We start from the raw sequence: 22,500 nt of genomic DNA, 5'->3' as shown, positions 1-22,500 counted from the left end.
ATACAGATAGAGACACACAGACAGAGATAGACAGAGACAGACAGAGATAGACAGAGATAGACAGAGACAGACAGAGATAGAGATAGACAGAGAGATATAGACAGACAGAGAGACAGCCAAAGCAAGTCAGCCGGCCAGCTTGCCGAATACATAAGAACATTAAGAAGGAACATTGCAGCAGGCCTACTGGCCCACGCAAAGCAGGTACATGTTCCCCCCCCCCCCGGCTCAGACCAATGACCCGCCTAGTCAGGTCACATCCATTGAAGGAAGGAGCATGACATCAGGCCTAGTAGCACATGCTAATCAGGTCCAGCTCTCACCCACCCACACTCACTCGTGTATTTATCTAACCTATTTTTACTTTCCTCTTAAAATGGGAGTGGTAATGTGACATGGCATCAGTAAATCCCTGGTGTTTGCCACGCTATTTGTTCTAGGTGGCGCTCAATTGAGCTGGTGCTCCCACAAGGTACTAAGTGCTCCTAGATTTTTTTTAATAGTGCACACATTGAGTGTACAGACCCATTCTTTCATGTCTAGGTGATTCAAGCCTGTTGTGCCAAATTTGAAGGAATGAGAAATGAAATGTTGTTCTACGTTTGGAGCGCTATGCGTGCAGATGTAGACCTACGTTTGGACAGTTTAAGGGTTAAAACAATGACTTTGCGGTGTATTTTCATGTAGTATTTATGGTTGTATTCTTGTTTTCTTTGTCTCGTTTGATAGAATGGAAGATATATTACAGAAATATAGATGATTTCTGAATGGTTTACGAACTAAAAGGACCTTGAAATTGAGCTCAGAGTAGCAGAAATGTTAGATTTTTTGCCAATCTTTGAGAGTAAACAAATCACATCACACGTCCAATACATGTCAACTGGTGGGTTTAATATGCTTTCACAAATGTGCTGATATTATTTATTCCATTTTTACAATAATGCAGCAGTCTGTATAACAGTAAATCTTCTATTTTTTGTGTGAATAAAAATTCAAAATGGACTAATGAACAGAAAAAATTTTATTGTATTGCTAGGAATGTTTACATGGTTAATTCTGAGCCCTATTTTGAAATTGGCCTTCTTTGAATTTTGTATGAAATTGGCCAAATTATCAATTTCTGATAAATTTTATTGGTAGTTAAAATCAGTAAATGGGTGGTTTCTTGTACTCGCTTGATAGAACGAAAGGAGTTCTAGCGAAATAGCTTTGAGTTTTGTCTACTGGAACAATGGAAATGGCCGAAAATAGGGCTCAAATTGGGTGAAATCGCTGTTGCGTAAATATTGCCGAAACCTCTATCTTCGCACAATTCCATAAGTTTTCCATCAAGTTTCGTACTTTTGGTTTCATTACCATCAGAAAAAGATTGTCAATTCATAAGTTTTTTAATTCTTCAACACTGAGAGCAAGTTCATGAGCAGGGGTCAAGACAGTGACAGGTTTAGTAGTATCTATTTAAAATTCTTTGTAATCTTTCCATCTTTATTTAATATTTTCACTTCCACTTTTTTCCCTTTATTCAGTTTTGGTAATTGTATTGACGCACTCTTGTATACTGCCGCAGCCGTCTGGCAAATACACTAGCATGTGCAAAACCATGTATGCAGAATTCTCTAAATATTTTTACATTTTTGTAATCTTTAGCCGAGTTGTAAAGGAAGAACCATTTACTTAATATTATAAAAACCTACTATTGTACACAGTATCATTTAATGTAAAACTCATGTTATTACTTTCTATTTTAGTATGATGCTGTGACTTGGTGAATTATCTTAATCAGACATTAATGTTAGGCAGTATCATTGGACACCTAAATGTTCTCTAGGACTAACTTAAATTTGTATCTTTATTTGCAGTAAAACTCATTCTTTTTATTCCTTTTAATAAATTTCTAACTTACTAAGTATTGAAATTTTCTTTAGTTACACTGTTTGTCAAGCAGTTGATTGTTTTTAATGTATTATTTCCCACAAAAGTGGTACTCCAAGAATGAAACATTAAGTCATTAATCCTGTAGCTATTTTTCCAGAAGTGCTCTCACACAATGCTAAATAAACATGACCCACCTGTCATCATAACACTGAATTTAAATTATTTGTACTTTGTCCAGCTGTGTTTTTTAATTACATACTTTGCTTGATAAATTAATTTTTAAAGAATTTTCTGTGTGACAAAATTTAAGATTTAATTTTCAAAAAATTTGTTCAGGTCTCTTAACAAAACAAAGCAGCTAAAATAAGTTTAGCTGCTTTCATTAACAATTTACTAAAGTTTTCTTGACATCCCTTCATAATATAAGCCCTAGACTACAAAGTTTTGCTTGAGTTATAGAAATATTTGTGTAATATTGTTATAATTTTTTTATTTATTCTTGATTGCTTAATATGCAAAATTGGTGTGCTAAATGAGTGTTCTAACTTGTGAACATTTATTTTATGAGTGAACAAGTATTGTACTACACCATGCATTGTGGCAGAAAAATGGTCATATCTTTGAATGCTAATCTTGAGCATCCATTTGTACCACCACACTCCCCATTAGCCACTTCATATTGCAGGCTGCCTAGGACTCCTAATTTCTCTCTCGTTGCTTCAGGGATCTGTGTAGTTGTTTTGCCTTCAGTAATTAATTAATTTTTGTTTATTCACTTGAAAAAAATGGAAAGCTTTGCAGTATTCATATGGTGTTAAATCCGGAGACCTCAGTGAACTAAATGACATTGAGTGAATCTTGTGAAGATGTTATGCAATGAAGTAATCATGATCTAAGAATGAAATATTTTGTGCTCCTAAGAAGTCAGTCAAGTCATAGAGTTGAGGGGAGAGAGATGGATCTTCAGAGGAAAGATTAGTTTTGGGTGATGTAGACTTCCAGAGAAGGGATTAAATGAAGGAAAATTTGAGCTGAAATGAAAGAATATTTAGTATTGTGACAAGAGGGTGTTTCATAGCCTTGACTATTGGAGTAGTATAAATTCTTGTCATGAGGAAATGGTTCAGAGTTTAGAGAAGAGGGAATGATGATCTTCCTGCCTGCTGCAGTCTTGTTTATCAGTTCTGCCTTTGTTTAGCAATGGTCCATTGCCTCTCATTGACTCTAGTTCAAAATTGTGTAGTTTAGAAATAAATTTAAGTTTAGCTCTCTTCCATTAGAGAGATATTGGGGATTTATTATATATTTAAGCATTGCAGTTTTTTCTTCTTTTGAACTTTGTGATTTCTGGCATGAATAATTTAATAATTTTAAATCTACTAGCCAAAATAGAGCTTTTTTAATTTTCAGCTCCAAGAAGACTGGAAAGCAACCTTGATAAAGTGAGAGAAGATGAGCGGAAAATGGATCAGAGTCAGGATGGAGAAATTAAAACCAGAGAAGATGAGGTTAAGTTTGAGGACTTGAAGGAAATCCTTAGTAGGCAGAAAACACTAATGAAAAATCTCGAAGATGAACTAGAGAAACCTAATGCCAATCCCTCTTCAATTGTAACTTTTCTTTTGAGCATTATTGATCTGCTTCCTGGACAGTTGACCCCACAGCAGTATGCAGGTTTGGACCAGCCTAATCAACATGCACAGCTATTTTATAAATACCTCTGTGCCATAAATGTTGGCATGTTGATTAAGAATTTTGTGAATAATGGAGTTTTGAGGAAAAATTCTGATTGCAAGATATTGTTTCATGAAATTTTGCAAGCTTGCTATTTAGAAGAAAGTGTGAGTGCATTACTAATCACAATAAATGAGGCAGACTTGGATAAATCAAAGGTTGCAGCAAATTTATTAGAGAGAGTAATTTTATCAGATTCATTTTTGTTCTGTCTTTTGAGACATGCTTCACTATTTATGAGGAAGGAAAAGGACATAGTAGTATGGGAGGAAACTGTTAGACTTCTCATCACCTTGCCAGAAAAGGTTGCAAATAAACTTCATAGCAATATTCCAGAGACCTTGATACCAAAAATATATTGCAAAGTTATTGCCTATCAAGTTCTTCAGGCTGTGTGTTTTATAGCTAAGGGACTAAGCAAAGATGTTCCTGGCAATGTTGAACCCATTGGCAAACTTTTTGGCCACATGTGTTATGTTAGTGATGCACAAGCTTTGCTCACTCCTTTTGTCTATTGGGTAAAAAAGTGTTCCTCCAAAAATCCCGTAGTTGTAAGAGTCACACACAAAATATTTCAGCATATACCCCCTATGGCTAAAGAAAGATTCATTGCAACCTTGTTAAGTATGGAAATTGACTACAAAATGCTGTATATAATGGTGGGAGATTCTGGCATTGTTTGTCCAAAGACTAATTATCTTCTTACACAAAAGTTTCTCATTACTAGACAACTCTCTAGCATGTCAGTTCCTGTTATTATTGAATATTTAGCAGCCTCAGAAAGTAGCCACCAAGTTCTCAGAACTACATTTCAAACATTGTTCAGTACTTGGTGTGACAAGAGCATTATGGCTCATACATCCTTTGAGTATCACAAAGACATTACTAGAGGCCTGTTGGCCTGCCTTGCTCACTTCACTGAAACTGATGTTCACTATTGTAGAGATGAAATTATGGAAAAAATGCTTCATGGAATTGCTAGTCACCTTGACAGTGCAAATCATCAGATGAATCTGGTGGGGATGGTTGTGGGTGAAGAGTTAACAAAAGTCTTTTATGCAGATGCCCCAAAACTCAGATTTGAATATGATGATAATAAACTTGTTCTTGATTTAAAGCTTGTTGGGTGTTGCAAGAAAAATTATAAAACGTGTAAAAATTTAGTTTCCTTAATAGAGGTTGATGTGACAGAAGACAGTGATGAAAATTCATTTTGGTTTGAGGACTTGAGGATGGAATTACAAAATTTGAGTACATCTAAGAGATCATTTAGTAGATCCAAAGAAAATGAGGACACTTCTGAAATGGAAAGTAAAGATAAGGAAAATAATTTTCCAACAGGTGAAATAATCAAAAGTGTTGGTGAACAGTACCCAGGGTCATTTGACAATGTTGAAGGATTGGATAGTGATGATGAATTTCAACCATATGACATGTCAGATGATACACCTAAAACCAAAGTTAAGTCACCATCATATCCTCAAGAAGTTCTAGAATATTTAATTGAAGGTGAAGCAGACATGGTTGAAGCAGCTCTGAAGGTATCCGAGAAAATTGTACGTCAGGAATCAGCAAGAGTGGATTCTGAACTAATTGTGGAGATGACGAAGGTTGTCCTCTGTTTAGAAGATAATTATAACACTGAGGGGTTTGAGGAAAGCCGTTTGAAAACTCTTCTTGCATTGACGATCTCGCATCCTAGCAAGTGTGCACTATACCTTGGTGGTGAATTTTATAAAAGAAACTATAGTGTTAGGAAAAGAATGGATATATTACATACTCTAAGTAGAGCTGCAGTTGAACTCTCAGGAGCAGATCAGTGTATTTTATCAACTAGAAATGATACTGTTCCATCTACTAATAAAAATTTACATGAAACCTTGAAAAAGAATGTAATGAAAAATGTTGCTGGATTTTTTTTCTTTCCTCTTATCCATGGCATTACTGAGTCACAGCCATATCTTGATTTATTAGACACAGATCGTGCTCTCCTATGTAATCTTTTGAGGACTCTTGGTCTGATTGTTGAGATTACTGGACAGTGTGAAATAACATTGAAAATGGCTGAGTGTCTTTTGGAATTAACTTGGTTCTTACGCACACATAGTGACTCTCAAGTTCGTGCTGCTTGTTTAGAAGCTCTTAGTGCAGGTTTGGCATGTGTGCCTGATGCTGTATTGTTGTCACTAGTTCCAGGAGACCTGCTTGAACTGCGCCAGTGGTTGGCAATAACCCTAAAAGAGGATAAAGACAAAAAATGCCAACTTCTTGCAACAAAGTTGGCACTGAAATTAGACAAATGCTTTTCTTAGTAAATTGGCTATTCTAGTAGTTAAATATAAGTTACACTGTGTACTCGCTTAGTTGAGGCTGCAGGGGTCGAGTCCAAGCTCCTGGCCCTGCCTCTTCACTGGTCGCTACTAGGTCACTCTCCCTGAACCGTGAGCTTTATCATACCTCTGCTTAAAGCTGTGTATGGATCTTGCCTCCACTACATTGCTTCCCAAACTATTTCACTTTGTGTGTGTGTGTGTGTGTGTGTGTGCGCACACGTGTGTAATGTGTGTGTGTATGTATATAATGTATATGTACATGTGTGTGTGTATGTATATGTATTTATATATTTGTATTGTATTTTAACAGCTGTAACTGGCAGCTTTTCATTTTATAAATTTCATTTTAACAGTTTGCTGCTTTTTATTATGAAATAATGGTACCCTGAGTTTGGTACAGTTCCCACCTTGAACAATTATGCAAGTGTATTATTGTAAGTGCTTTTGTAAGTGTATTTTTGGGGGTCTGAAATGGACTAATGTAATTTACATTATTCCTTATGGGAACAAATTGGTTCAGTAACACTACTCGAACAGCCTTCTGGAAGAAATTATGGCTGAAACTCTGTGTACCACTGTATATAGATTTTCTGAAATGTATTTTTAGTTCTTCAGTTGACAACTTGTGGGATTATATTGTTTTTGTATTCTTACTGTTCCCTTACTGTTTACTCTTACTATTCCATTGAGGGAGAGGCCCTGATAATGAAGGGCTCTTGATCTAAGGAGTTAAACTACCCCCCTTTAGATCATTTCTTAATGTGTCCTATTTCCCAGGTGCTGTATAATCCTGACAGGTTTAGTGCTTACTGTGAATATAATTCTACTAATATAATTGTTGCTGTGTTCCTCTTGCTGCTGCTGCACTCTTCTGTTGCTCCACTCAATTGCTCTCATCTTTACAATAGCTGCAATTTCTTGTCACATGAGCAGTTATAACTGTGAATCCATATTAGATAATATTTTGTGGCTGTTTTTACTTTATGGTAACAGATCTCCCAACGTATTTGCAGCTTGCAAATTATTTTCCTCAAGAAAATGCTAGTATAAAGGATTATGTGACATGGTCGCAGATGCTGTCAATTCAGTGTTTTAAAACTATTTTTTGAGTTAATTTTTATGGACCAAATTGGTAAATGTGTTTTAGGAATTAGTGTTAATGAGGTGGGATGCCATGTGTTAGTAGTACTGTACTCAGCAGTAGCAAGAAAAGGCAAAGCCTCTACACCAGTCATCTTCCCTTGTATGCTACATAAAGGTGATGAATGCCACCAGTCATATACCCTTTTTTTTTTTTTTTTTTTTTAACATGCTGGCCGTCTTCCACTGAAGCACGGTGACCCAAAAAAGAAACATTCACCATCATTCACACATAATCAGTCTTCACAGAGGTGCCCAAATATGACAGTTTAGATGTCACTCCAAACAGCCAATGTCCCTTGTATACTACATAAAAGTAATGACTATCACCAGTCATCTCCACTTCTATACAACATTAAAGTGTAATGCTCACAAGTGATAAACAATGCAGTCTTTATTAGTAAAATGTTTCACCCTTGAGTGAGCTTTATCAAGTACATAAAGTAAATGACACAATAAGTACAGTACAGTGGAACCTGGATTTCAGCCATAATCCTTTCCAGAAGGTCAACCTAAATCAGAAAAGGCCGAAAACCAAAGTCACATTTCCCATAAGAATTAATGTAAATACAATTAATCTGTTCCAGACACTCAAAAATATTAATAAAAAATACATTTTTTAACTCTCTGACTGCTTTGGTCATATATATACATGTACAGTAGGGCCCCACTTAAACGGCTGGTTAGGTTCCAGGCTACCGCCATAAAGCGGAAACCGCCGTAAAGTGGAACACCCTTTTCTTTCCTTATAAATGCATACAAACACTAGATAACAAGTTTACACTAACATATATTAAGTTAGCAATAGAACCAGGCATCAAAAAACAATAAAAAAGTACAATACACACATAGTGCACTCATTACTTACCTTAAAATATTTATAGTCTTAATCTAGGGTGAGACAAGTAGCATTTATTGTAAGAAATCAAGTGTGGTATGTATGGTAGTCAGCCGGGCTACCATACCAGGCCACCCCACCCACACTTACTATTCTATGATATTTAAGCATCCCAGAGCGATAAAATGTATATACAGTTCACTCATTACTTACCTTAAAATATTTGTTGTCTTAATGTAGGGTCAGGAGTAAGTAAATGAGATAAAACGAATAAATGAGAGAGAGAAAGAATGAGTGCATGAGAGAGGACAGGCGCAGAGTTATGTAAACAAACCAGGCGAACGTAAGTTTTGTAAACGAAGTGTACACGTCTGGTTTGTGTACAAGTTACTTTGTGTACAGGTTGTCTCTACATTGATACGGTAGAATAAATAAAGAAGAACATTCCCATTATCATGTAGCATCATTTTGAGAAGAAATGATGCTCTGAGTGAAGGCAATGGAAATAAGTCACTCTGACTTTTTTGGGTTATCCTAGGTTCTCTACACATGTTATGTATGATACTCTATGTAACTGTATTTGTGTATACCTGAATAAACTTACTTACATACATACGAAAGGAATAATTTTCTACAGTTACCCCCAGTAACACATTTTCTCTTGTGTTAGATTAGAGAAAATGTTATTCTTGCCGTCACTTGTACAAGTTATCTGGCTACCACATCTCATATTTGTTTATTTATTATATTGTGGGGTGTATTTATCATCTTTTTATGTTATGTATCGTGTTTATTATATAATTTTGAAAAAATATCATGGATGGATTAATGAAAATGTGTATATTAACGTAATATACGACATTTAATGAGACTCGGTGATTACTATTATTATTATTATTATTATTATTATTATTTCTAATATGGCGTCACTTGTGCAAGTCGTCTGCTACCACATCTCACATTTATGTTTATTTATTCTACTGTGGGGTGTATTTATCTTATTTATGTTATGCATCGTGTTTATTATATAATTTTGAAAAAATATCTTTGATGGATTAATGAAAATGTGTATATTAACGTAATATACAACATATAAATGAGACTCGATGATTATTATTATCATTACTAATATGACGTCTGGAGACATAAGACACACTTACTGATTTTAATGTGTTCCTGCACGCCAGCACAGTATGTAAGTTTATTTAGGTACAGGTATACATAAGTATAATTATCAGAGTATATATAAAATATGAAATAACTTTTAAAAACGCTTGAAATTTTGGAGTTTCCAGATAAAATGGAGAGACTTAGTGCTTATTGAGCTCACAGAGAATGTAAACAAACAGGGTGGGGCACGGTGACCGTATTAGAAAGTCAGGTGAGGGGAGCCGTAAAGCGAGTTTTGGTCATAATTTGAAATGACCGTATTAGCGGAACGCCATAAAGTGAAACGCCGTAAAGCGGGGTCCTACTGTGTGTCTTACAAGCCAGTGTTTCGGACGTATATGTACTCGATAATTCTAGCGGCTTCAAATCAAGCAGGAGAAAGCTGGTAGGCCCACATGTGAGAGAAGGGGTCTGTGTGGTCAGTGTGCACCACATAAAAAAAAAATCCTGCAGCATGCAGTGCATAATGAGAAAAAAAAACCTGACTGCTTTTTTGGATTAAAACGCCGAATTTGAGGTGTATTTTCGTATAGTATTTATCGTTGTATTCTCATTTTCATGGTCTCGCATGATAAAATGGAAAACATATTGCAGAAATAGTTGATTTTGATTAGTTTCACGATGAAAACGACCTTGAAATTGAGCTCAAAGTAGCGGAAATGTTGATTTTTACCAATGTTCAAGAGTAAGCAAATCACATCACACGTCCAGTACACGTCAACTGGGGAGTCTAATATTCTTTCACTAGTGCACTGATATTATTTATACCATTTTTACAGTAATGCAGTGGTCTGCATAACAGTAAATTTTGTATTTTTTGTATGAATAAAAAATCAAAATAGAAAGCAATAGTAATATAAGAGGGGCCTGGAGACGTGACTAATGAACAGAGGATATGTTATTTTAGTGCCAAGAATGTCTACATTGTTTAGTCTGGACCCTATTTTGAAATTGGCATCTTATTTAATTTGCGTGAAATTGGCCAAATTGCCAGTTTCTGACCACTTTATTGGGTAGTTCAAATCGGTAAATGGGCAGTTTCTTGTACTCAGTTGATAGAAAAAATGAAGTTCTAAAGAAATAGCTATGTGTTTGGTCAACTGGAACAATGGAATTGGCCAAAAACAGGGCTCAAAGTCGGCGAAATTGCCGATCCATATATGTCGCCGAGACTGCTAACTTCACAAGATCGTAATTCCGTGAGTTTTTGACCAAATTTCATAGTTTTGGTGTCATTACCATCGGGAAAAGATTATCATTTCATAAGAAAAAAAAAATTTCCAAAAATTTTGCAATATAGAATGACAGTTTCAGAAAGGGACTTGCGACAGTCAAAGGGTTAAAGAATACCTATAGTTTTTACATACAGAAAACAGTGGGAAATATATATAAAGCAATAATTTTACTGATAAATGAACATTGCATACCTTTATTGAAGACTCTTGTTGGCATATTGAAGGTGAGAAAGGGAGAGGGAGGAGTTCATTGTTTGGAAGGGAAATCCCCCTCCATAAGGACTTCAGGTATCAAGTCCCTCTCTGGGGTTACTTCACTTTGGTTTTTTACTGGCACTAGAACCAACTTGAGTCATTGCACCCTTGTTGTACAGAAAAACTGTCCAGAGAGGTCTGTTTCTGGCATCTCTAAGATTTGCCTGAAGTGGAACAAGGTGTTGGCACTGAACATGTTGCAGATATGGCTTCTTTCAGCTTGGTCAGTGTGATGTTTCTCCACAAAACTTCGCACCTCCCTCCACTTTGCAAAATTTGTCCTTAATCACTGAAGAAAGCACATTCTCTCCTCTGCTGGCCTTAAATTCACTAACAACAGCCCTTGTTCCAGGCATTTTCTTTGAGATCTGCATGCATCTGCCTTGCCTTTTCACAAATGATCAACTCCACAATGCTATCTCCTGCTAATTCTTTCTCGTTGATCCATACCAACAATAACTTCTCCACATCTTGGATAATTGATGATCTTTGTTTCGTTAGCATATTTACCCCTTTCACAACATTAGCTTCCTTGATTTTTTCTTTCTCTGCCAGGACTTAAGTGATTGTTGGTTTGGATTTCCCATACATCCTAGTTAGCTCCAAGACACATACACCACTCTCTTACTTTGCTATAATTTCTTTCTAGAATTCTATTGTCTCTCTTACTTTCTTTGTCAAAGGGCTGGCACTAGGAACTTTCTTTGGGCCCATGGTGGCTTATTTCGCAGTTGCACTGAATAAATAACCACCCAAAACAATGGATTATAATGAAATGTTTGGATGAATGTGCGGAGCCTTGCTCACTCACCCAGAGACACAGCCAGACTGACTCACGAATGTGGAGGAATGGCGGGTGGACGCATCAAACACAGCAGATTTCAGAGTTGCCGGCCAAAATCCAGGACAGAATTTGGGCCAAAATGGCCGAATTCTGAATTGGCCGATGTCCGGGGTTCCACTGTACTTGATAAAGCGTGATTATTGGTGAACCATTTTACCAATAAAGACATCACTATACTGTATTAACCAGGTTTAGCACTATGTGAATAATAATATTATTATTATTATTATTATTATTATTTTTATTATTATTATTATTCTTATTATTATTATTATTAATGTATTATTATTATTATTATTGTGTGTATTTACCATCTACCTGTTTGTGCAATGTAATGGCTTCGTAAACTATTCTGTCAACTACTCGCTGTTGACTGCTGTCACATTTGTTGTACAATACGTACTATGTGTATAAAACCATTTGTGTGTTATATAATTTTTATGAACCTGTGTACTACGATCTTTAATAAATTGGATGTTTTTTTAGGACTGTATTATAATTGTGATGGGGCATGGGTAGAATGTATTGGTTAGAGCCATCATGAAATCTTTAAAGAAGATGAATTACATCTCCCTGCCTCAGTTGTTCTTGTGTAATTCTTTGTCATCATTACCATAACATTGGAGATACTAATTCAGAATGTGGTAGCATTTTTCCAGTATGTGTTTGGCTTAACATAAGTCATTATATCAAAGCTTTAAATTTTTGCCATATAAATGTTTAATAAAGATTTTAAGACTGAAGGAGGGGTGTTAATGTTGCAGTTTAAAAACTGTAGTGTAAAGCACCCTTGTGGCAAGACAGTGATGGAGTGAATGATGGTAAAAGTTTTTCTTTTTCGGGCCACCCTGCCTTGGTGGGAATCGGCCAGTGTGTTGTTAAAAAAAATAATATAAAAAATAACACTGGTATGTGAAAGTTAACATGCAGGGCCTCCCTACCTAGTCTACAACATCAACAAGGATATCAGACATCAGACAACATACACCAATACTCCAATAACCAGAGTAATTTTTTTTTCCAACAAATTGGCCGTCTCCCACCAAGGCAGTGACCCAAAAAGAAAGAAAATCCCCAAAAAGAAAATACTTTCATCATCATTCCACACTTGCACCTCACTCATACATAATCACTGTTTTTGCAGAGATGCCCAGATAAAACAGTTTAGGAGCATATACTATAAAGATATATAACATATCCCTCCAAACTGCCAATATCCCAAACCCCTCCTTTAAAGTGCAGACATTGTACTTCCCATTTCCAGTACTCAAGTCCGGCTATATAAAAATAAGCGGTTTCCCTGAATCCCTTCACTAAATATTACCCTGCTTACACTCCAACAGCTCATCAGGTCCCAAAAACCATTCGTCTCCATTCACCCGTATCTAACACGCTCACACACGCTTGCTGGAAGTCCAATCCTTGCTCACAAAACCTCCTTTACCCCCTCCCTCCAACCTTTTCGAGGATGACCCCTACCCCGCCTTCCTTCCCCTACAGATTTATATGCTCTCCATGTGATTCTACTTTGATCCATTCTCTCTGAATGACCAAAACACCTCAACAACCCCTCTTCAGCCCTCTGACTAATATTTTTATTAATTCCACACCTTCTCCTAATTTCCACACTCCGAATTTTCTGCATAATATTTACACCACGTATTGCTCTTAGACAGGACATTTCCATTGCCTCCAACCGCCTCCTCGCTGCAGCATTTTTAACCCAGGCTTCACACCCATATAAGAGTTGGTACCACTGTACTTTCATACATTTCATTCTTTGCCTCCATAGATAATGAGAGAAAAAAAACTGACACCATAATTTTCGATTAAAACAGCGACTTTGCAGTGTTTTTTGTATATTTTTTATAGTTGTATTTGTGATTTCTTGGTCTCATTTGATAGAGTGGAAGGTATATTACAGAAATGGAAATGATTTTGATGGTTTTAATAATGGAAATGGCTTGAAAATGAGCTCAAAGTAGCAGGAATGTTAAATTTTTGCCGATGTTCAAGAGTAAACAAATGACCTCACACGTCTAATACATGCCTGCTGGTGGGTCTAATATATGTTCACAAATGTGGTGATATTATTTATACAATTATTACAATATTGCATAACAGAAATCTTCTGTTTTTTGGTTTGAATAAAAATTCATTGTGAATAAAAAATAAAAATGGAATTCATTTGTAAAGCCTGAAAACATAACTAATGAACAGAGCAAATGTTAGTTTAGTGCCAGGAATGCCTGCATTGTTTATTCTGGACCCTGTTTTGAAATTGGAATATTTTGAACTTTGCATTAAATTGGCCAAATTACCAATTTCCAATCATTTTATTTTGTAGTTGAAACAGTTGACTTGGCAATTTCTTGTGCTCAGTTGATAGAATAGAAGTAATACTAGTGAAATAGCTAACAGTTTGGTCGACTTGAATAATGTAATTGGCCTAAAATGGGAGTCAGTCGGCAAAATCAACGGTGCGTAAATATCGCTGACATCAAAATTCGCGAGAACGTAATTTCGTCAATTTTCCATCAAATTTCAAACTTTTTGTTACCTTCAGAAAATGATTCTCTACCATTTCATAAGAAAAAAAAAAAATATTTTTTGAAAATTCTTGGACACTGGTGCACAATTGGAAATTTGGCCTCTGGACCCTGAAAGGGTTAATACGGCATCTTTGAGACTAATAAAGACACTCTTAGTGATTTTAATGTGTACCTGCATTCCAGCACAGTGTGTAAGTTTACTTAGGTACAGGTACACATAAGTATAATTATCAGAGTATATATGAAATACCTTTAAAACACTTGCAATTTTAGAAGGTTTCCAGACATAATGGAGAAATGTTCTCACGGAGAATGTAAACAAACCAGGTGGCACATGGTGACCATATTAGAAAGTCAGGTAGGGGAGCTGTATAGCTAGTTTTGGTCATAATTGGAAATGTCCGTATTAGTGGAATGCCGTAAGGCAAATTGCCATAAAGTGGGGCCCTGCTGTATATTTGTTCTGCTAAAGATGACATATTCAATGTCTTCAGCCTTCATAATTTTTTTTTAAGCAATTTCCTTGCTCATTGTTGGACTTTCTAGATTGTCATTGTTTATGCTTATGATGCAAATACCATACCTTTCATTTTCTAATTTTGGTCTATTATATGTTATAAATAGCTTTTTCAGCACTTCCCTGTTCATATATCAGTGTGCTATTTAAATAATTTGGCCACCGTCATGTAGGAGTTTATAACTGCTGTATTTAATTTGTAATTATCTGATGATAATCTTTTATTACTGGTGACTCCTAGTATCCCCCCTCCTCTCTTTGATCCCATTCATATTGTTATGTAATTTATATTCTTTGTTCATCCTTTTATTCACTTTCTTAGTTGTATGGCATTTGTCAACATTAAATTGCACTATCCAGAAATTTAGTGAACTATATTGATTCTAACACTCTTCCTTTGAATCTCTGTCCTGAAGCACTGTTTTTGGTTGACACACATCTGGCAATTACCCCCTAATCTTCCCCCTTCCCTATGCCATCTTCCCCATCCCCCCTTTTTCCCTTTCCTCCTCCCCCTCCCAACCCTCCCTTTTCCTTGTCCCGTTTGTATCCTCTGGGGTCTTTTGGCATTACGGTTTCTAGGTGGGGGGAAGTGTGCCGGGGTTCATCCCACTCCATGGAGTCCCTCGGGTGTTGTGTAGTTTGCAGTGGAATCTGGATCATCTGGAGGTGCCCTGCTCCCTTCCTGGATTTCCAGGTGGGGGGGGGGGCAGGATGCCCTGTAAGTGACGGGTGTATCTCCGGAGGCTGCCTGTCAGTTTTGGGAGGTGGCAGCCAAGGGAGGTATGCATTGTAGTGGGTATCCGACCACCCACTCTCTTGTCCACCGAGGTGGCTCAGTGGATGTGAGGTTGCTATCCCAGAGTGCTGTTTACTGGCGTGAAGGGTTGAGTATGGCATGGGTTCCACACTGCATCTGCACTGCGGGTGGTTTCAAGGTCCCCTTGGATGAAGCGAGGAACTTACAGCCCTTCCATGCCTTCTAGTAGCTGTCCCTTTCTTTTTTTTCTTAAAATAATAAGAGAAGTACCACCATCTTGGAGTCTACTTTTCATGGCCCTTTCCCTCTCCTCCTCCCAGTCCCCCTTTTGTTAACACATCCTGTTCTGACCTGGCTTCGTTATTGGACCATTCTCCAGACTTTTCCCATACCTCTGTACCTTCTGCTGGTGAGGCTTCATCGCCTGCTCCAGGTGCTGAGGCTGTTTCTTCTAGTGCCTCTGCCCCTTGTACACCTTTAACCCTTTGAGGATTTTGGCCGTACTAGTATGGCTTACGACCCAGGGTTTTTGACGTACTAGTCTGCCTAAATTCTAGCCCCCTCAAATCTAGTGAGAGAAAGCTGGTAGGCTTACATATGAAAGAATGGGTCTATGTGGTCAGTGTGCACAGTATAAAAATCCTGCAGCACACAGTGCGTAATGAGAAAAAAAATCTTCGACCGTGTTTTTGGAATAAAACAGCGACTTTGCACTGTATTTTTGTATGGTATTTATTGTTGTATTCTAGTTTTCTTGGTCTCATGTTATAGAATGGAAGACATATTACAGAAATTGAGATGATTTTGACTGGTTTTACGATGAAAAGTACCTTGAAATTGAGCTCAAAGTAGCAGAAATGTTTGATTTTTACCAAAGTTCAAAAGTAAACAAGTCATGCCAAGCGTCCAATACACGTCAACTGGTGAGTCTAATATTCTTTCACAAGTGCGCTGATATTATTTATACCATTTCTACACTAATGCAATAGTCTGCATAACAGTAAATCTTCTATTTTTTTGTAAGAATAAAAATTCAAAGTGGAAAGCCAAAGAAAATAAGAGGGGCCTGGGGATGTGACTAATGAACAGAGAACTTGTTATTTTAGTGCCAGGAATGTCTTTCTTGTTTATTCTGGACCCTATTCGGAAATTGGCATCTTTTGAAATTTGTGTGAAATTGGCAAAATTGCTAAATTCTGACTACTTTATTGGATAGTTGAAATTGGTAAATGGGTGGTTTCTTGTACTCTTTCGATAGAAAAAATGGAGTTCTAGTGAAATAGTTACGATTTTTGTCAACTAGTACATTGGAATTGGCAGAAAATAGGGCTAACTTCGCGAGACCATAATTCCGTAAGTTTTCCATCAAATTTCATACTTTTGGTGTCATTATGATTGTGAAAAGATTCTCTATCTTTTCATAAGATTTTTTTTTTTTTTTTTTTTAAATTTGGCCGACCCTGAGAACAAGTCTCGGAGAGGGCCTGTCGACCCTCAAAGGGTTAACTATGTGTCCGGCTTCCCCGCATACAGTGACGGTTTTCGGATCACTCACCTACCTCGGGTAGGGCTGCCTGTGGTTCTACGCCTAAACATTGCATACCCTTTGCTGTCGACGGTCCTTCGATTTCTGCTCATTCCACCTAGAAAGGACCTATATGAACCCCACTTCCTTTACGCACCATGTTTGCAAGTACACAGCGGACCAAATTCTTTTCCTTGCAGCCAACATCTCCAACTGATTAACTTTCAGACCACAGTATTGGTAAAGCTCTTTTACAACACGTTGGCCAAAATACATCCTTTCATGCTCTTCAGAGCGATATGCACATCATTACTGTTCAGAACGCAAACCAAGCTCAAAATCTTTCCCGTCTTAGTTCCATTGATAACGTCCCTACAGTTCACAAGCATGCTGCTCTATTCTTGCAGTGGTACGATGGTTTTACTGCGTACTATTGTACAGTGTGATTTTTTGTCTTGTGGTGATTATATTTTAGAGCAATTAGCCCTTCAGGACCTAATTCTCAAAATGGATACATACGTCCTGCCCGCTCATGGGCGGAGGCGCTTTCCCAGTAACAATGCCCGCTTAAGCTTTGTAGTGAACTCCCATCCTCTATTTATATTGCGGGACATTGCCTTGAGGTTCTTAAAGTGGCCCCTACACCCCAACAGTGCCGAAATTGTTAACACTTCGGACATCCAGCTGAATGCTGCAGGTCTGCAGTGCTGCGGATTGTGCCGATACATCTTGCAGTCTTCCCCCCACTTGCCTCAATTGCAATGAACCTCATCCTTCATTTTCCTGCTGATGTCAGATCTGTCTTAATGAACGTGAAATTTGTCTTAACCCTTTGACTGTCGCAGGCCCCTTTCTGAAACTGTCATTCTATGTTGATAAATTTTTGGAAAAAACAATTATTTTTTCTTATGAAATGATAGAGAATCTTTTCCCGGTGGTAATGACACCAAAACTACAAAATTTGGTCGAAAACTTACGGAATTACGCTCCCGTAAAGTTAGCGGTCTCAGCGACATATACGCATCAGAGATTTCACCAACTTTGAGCCCAGTTTTTGGCCAATTCCATTGTTCCAGTTGACCAAACTCATAGCTGTTTCTTGACACTTGACACTTCCTGTACCCTACCATGTACCCCTCCTGGATTGTGTCCTAGATTAGTTTGTTCTCTTTAAGATCTGGTTATTTCCCTACTCTCCTTGGATGGTACTGAAGGTACATGTTTGTAGGCACTAGGAATGGAAACCCTTTATTATCTGGCATCTGTTATGCCTTAACTAGCAACAATTGAATCCTCCGAGTTGACCGAGTTTAGGATCAAACATTTTTAGATTCGAGGCTTTGCATGCAAAACCTGACATTTGAGCCTATGCCCAAATCTTTTCTTTTGGGTATTTTTTTTTTTTTTTTTTTTTTTCATTCAGTATTAACCAGAGGTCTTTGGAAACAATATTTGTTTGCTAACATATTTTAGGAATGGTACAGGATATGTAGACAAAGTATTTACTTTGAAACACACAAGTTAACAGTACTTATAAGGGTAAGGAAAACACTATCATATTTATGTATTAAGAAATAGCATATGATGGGGTGGATAGGGGAGTAATGTGGCAGATTCCAGAAATGGTGAAGCACTGGCAGTGTGGCTAGTAAGCCACAGATTGGCCTTAACAAATGCAATACATAAAACTCGACAGAAAACCATGTATAGCAGAGTAGATCCAGGAAGTGAGGTGTTCAGTGGTAGAGAAAAGAGAAGTTGGGAAGCAATAAATCTTCAAGGGGGGCTCCTTGGCGTGGTGAAGAGGCTCTTGGTCTGAGGAATTAGACCTGTCGGTCTACTTCCTCAGACCAAACCTAATTACCCCCCAATCCCCCGTTTCCTATCCCATCCTACCCTTTTTCCTTTCCTCCTCCTCCTCCCCACCCCTCCCTTTTGCCCTTCCTTTTTGGCCTTTTTTTTTTTTTCCACAGGCACGCTAGTTCCTAGGTAGGGGAAAGGGTACAGGGGTCCATCCCATTCCGTTGAGGTTCTTGGCGGTGGCGTAGTTTGCCGTGGAATCTGGATTGCCTGGGGATGTCCTGATCCCTCTCCGGTATCCCGGAGGGTGGCATTGGGTGTCTCTCGGGCGACGGGTGTATCTCTGGAAGCCACCTTTCGGATTACAGGGGTGGTGGCCGAAGGAGGTATGCTTTGTGGCAGATTTCTGGCCGCCCTCTCTTTTGTCCACCGAGGTAGCTCGGCAGATGCGTGGTTGCTATCCCGGATTGCCGGTTTACTGGCATGATGGGTAGGGTATGGCACGGGTTCCATGCTGCACCTGCGCTACTTGCGGTGCTGAGGTCCTCTTGGGCGCGGAGGGAGATTTCTGGCCCTTTCATTCCTCCTAGGAACTATCCCTCCCCGGTCCCCCCCTTTTTTTTTTTTTTTTTATTTTTATTTTCTTTCTTTTTTATTCTTAAAAACAAAAAGAAAGAAGTAACCTAACCATGGCAGCCCTAGTCCGTGAACCTGCTACCCCCGGGCCCCTTCTTGATACCGCACCCCGTTCTGACCCCGCCTCGTCTTTGGACCACTCTTCAGACGCTCCTCATGCCTCTGTACCTCTTGCCGGTGCTGTTTCCTCACCCGCTTCAGGTACTGAGGCCTCGACTGACTCCTTCGATTTATCTGACCTTCGCTCTTCTCTGACTATGCTTCCGGCCTCTCCCTCTACGGTGCGGCAATTTTCGAATCGCCAGCCCGTTCCACATTGGACCAACTCTGGTCCCACGCCTAAACGACAACGACAATTACCTGCTGATGATACTTCTCCACCTTCTCGTTCTTCTCAGAAAAGATCGACACGTCCTTCACTACCTTTCCACGCTCAGTTTCAGACTGCACAATGGACTAAATTCTTCACTTTACGACCTACTTCCTCTACTGCCTATCTTTCTGACCACAGCATTGGCAAGGCACTCCTACGCCATGTTGGTAAAGATATTTCTTTTCATGCTCTTAAGAGCGGTATGCGCATCGTCACCGTACAGAATGCTACCCAGGCTCATGAGCTTTCTCGTCTTTCCCATATCAATACTGTTCCTGTAACTATTGAAAAGCATCATTCCCTCAATTCTTGTAGTGGTACCATCATTCTGCCACATACCATAGTTCAACAAAATTTCCAGACATGTGGCACTGACATTCTTGAACAGCTGGAACTCCAAGATCTCCCAATCCTCAAGGTAGACACTTACGTTCTTCCTGCCCACAGGCGGAGACGATACCCTAGTAATGTGGCTCGTTTAACTTTTGACAGCCGTGAACTCCCATCCTCAGTTTATGTAGCAGGACATCGGTTACAAGTTCGAAAGGTGATCCCTACACCGCAACAGTGTAGAAATTGCTGGCGATTTGGCCAACCAGCGAAATATTGCAGATCTATCGCCGAATGCCCAGTCTGTGGTGCCGATGACCATTCTGATACGTCTTGCAATCGACCTCCCTCTTGCCTTAATTGTCATGAGGCTCACCCTTCGTACTCTCGCCGTTGTCAAGTCTACTTAAACGAGCGGGAAATCCGTTACCTCAAAGAGGCAGAAGGTCTCCCTTATGCCATGGCAGTTTCTCATCTCCGCCTCCAAGGGAGACTACCTCGTGTTTCTTATTCCCGTGTTTCAAAACGTCCCCCCACTTCTGGTATCCCATCTTCTGCACCCACCTCTGTGGTTACCTCTCCCATAGTCACTCCTGTAGCTAATTCTTTTGCTGTCCTCGGCTCAGACGTCCCTACTTCAACGTCTCAGTCTGATCTTGCTTCTTCGTGTTCTCTCTCACAAGCCTCGGTAGCGACGAGATCTCGTATGACACCTCCTCCTAATCATCCCTCTACTTCTCAAAAGTCAAAAAAAGGTCTGTTAACACCTCCTACCCATCTTCCACCTCCTCATTTTCCCTTCCCTGTCTCTGTACCTGGTTCTCCCCCTCTCACTGGCTCTGTTACAAGTGTAGAGGTTCACCCTCCTCCTCGTACTGTACCTTCCTCCCCTGTTCCCTCCCAAGTTTCTTCCTCTTCTGCCACCTCCCAGGTTTCTGCCTCTTCTGTCCCCTTCCACGCTTCTCCAGTTCCGTCCTCCGTTCCGTCCCCCCCTACCTTGGTACAGTCCATTACAGTTCCAATCTTTACTCATCCTGCCCCTACCATTTCCAATATTGTCTCCCATACGACGTCTCTGAATTCTGAAACACTTGAAGCAATCTCTGAATATATTGCAGAGACCAAACCATCAATGGACACTGATCCACCCTCCGCTCCTTCTCTCTCCTCTACTCCATCTGTGCAACTCCTTTCTTCACAGCGCACCATTCCTTCGCTGCTTGAACGTTTTCCACTGCCTCCACATGTGGACTTTTCTAACCCCTCTAGTCCGTAGGAACCCTTACCTGCGGATTTCAGGTATCTTTATCATTGCCAATCATGGCCTATTTACAGTGGAATATACGCGGCCTCAGGGGTAATCGGGGTGAGCTTCAGATGTTACTCTCCCAGTTTTCCCCTGTTGGTGTTTGCTTACAGGAACCAAAATTACACTCTGCTGTTATCTCTCCCATCTCAGGCTATAATTTATTGTATTCTTCAGATCCTTTTCCTGATGGGACCTTTAACGAAAGTGCCCTTCTTCTACGCACTGATATTCCGTACCATCAGCTATTTGTTCGTACTTCGCTGCATTACACAGCAGCCCGTATCCACTTGCATAGGTGGCATACGCTCTGTTCTTTATATCTCTCTCCTTCTCGGGCATTATCTATTCCGGATATTGCCTTTCTTGTTTCGTCATTACCACCACCGATTATGTTACTTGGTGATTTTAATGCCCACCATTTCCTCTGGGGGGGTCTCACTGTGATTCCCGTGGCATTCAGTTAGAGGCTTTTCTTGCCACCCACCCCCTCCATGTTTTAAATACAGGTACTCACATCCATTTTGATCCTCGGACTCACACTCTCTCTTGCATCGATCTCTCAGTCTGCTCTTCCTCCGCCACATTAGACTTCACTTGGTCTGTTCTTCCGGACTTACATGACAGCGATCATTTCCCAATCATTCTTACTTCCCCTTCATATTCACCACCTCTTCGCATCCCACGCTGGCAATTTGATCAGGCAAATTGGAACCTTTACTCACACCTAACTGTTTTTAGAGAGGTTCCTTCTTCGTCCTCCATCGATGAGCTTTTATACCTCTTCTCGTCCTCCATTTTAACCGCAGCTTCTCATTCTATACCCGAAACTTCGGGCAGGCATTCTCAGAAATACGAGCCTTGGTGGTCTCCTGCTTGTGCTCGTGCAGTACGTTTGAAACGCGCTGCATGGGGCAGGTACCGGTACAATAGAACCACAGAGAGACTTCTTGAATTTAAGCAGAAGCGTGCGATCGCTCGCCGTGTCATCCGTGACGCTAAACGCACTTGCTGGCGAGATTGTCCCCACCATCACCTCTGCTTCCTCTATGAGTGCAGTCTGGAAAAAAGTACGAAAACTGAGTGGTAAATATTCTCCTGACCTGGCTCCTGTTCTGCGGGTTGCCGGTGTTGATATAGCAAACCCACTAGATGTTGCCAATGAAATTGGCAATCATCTGTTCTGTATTTCTCAGGGACTCCATCTATGCCCCTCATTTCTTTCCTCAAAGTCTGCCAGAGAGCTAGCACCCTTGGACTTCTCTTCTCTCAGAGAA

At 39.3% G+C, this 22,500-nt stretch overlaps 1 protein-coding gene across 2 annotated transcripts in view; it reads left to right on the top strand.

Moving 5' to 3' along the window:
• The first annotated feature begins 2,143 nt into the window (after nt 1-2,143).
• LOC128686640 (telomere length regulation protein TEL2 homolog) overlaps nt 2,144-22,500 on the top strand; it is a 340,958-nt gene continuing 320,601 nt past the window's right edge. Inside the window, exon 1 of one of the 2 annotated variants that reach the window (XM_053773637.2) lies at nt 2,144-12,167. In XM_053773637.2, the coding sequence (XP_053629612.2) occupies nt 3,339-5,921 (2,583 nt within the window). In that variant the 5' untranslated portion in view covers nt 2,144-3,338 and the 3' untranslated portion in view covers nt 5,922-12,167. Of the gene's footprint in view, nt 12,168-22,500 lie in introns of those variants that run through there. The other variant, XM_070085287.1, reaches the window with a different exon arrangement.

This window comes from Cherax quadricarinatus, chromosome 15 (genome assembly GCF_038502225.1).
Source record: "Cherax quadricarinatus isolate ZL_2023a chromosome 15, ASM3850222v1, whole genome shotgun sequence".
NCBI classification, from domain to species: Eukaryota; Metazoa; Arthropoda; class Malacostraca; order Decapoda; family Parastacidae; genus Cherax; species Cherax quadricarinatus.
The sequence above is the reverse complement of the archived record's forward strand: the minus strand, read 5'-3'. Positions and strand labels throughout refer to the sequence as shown.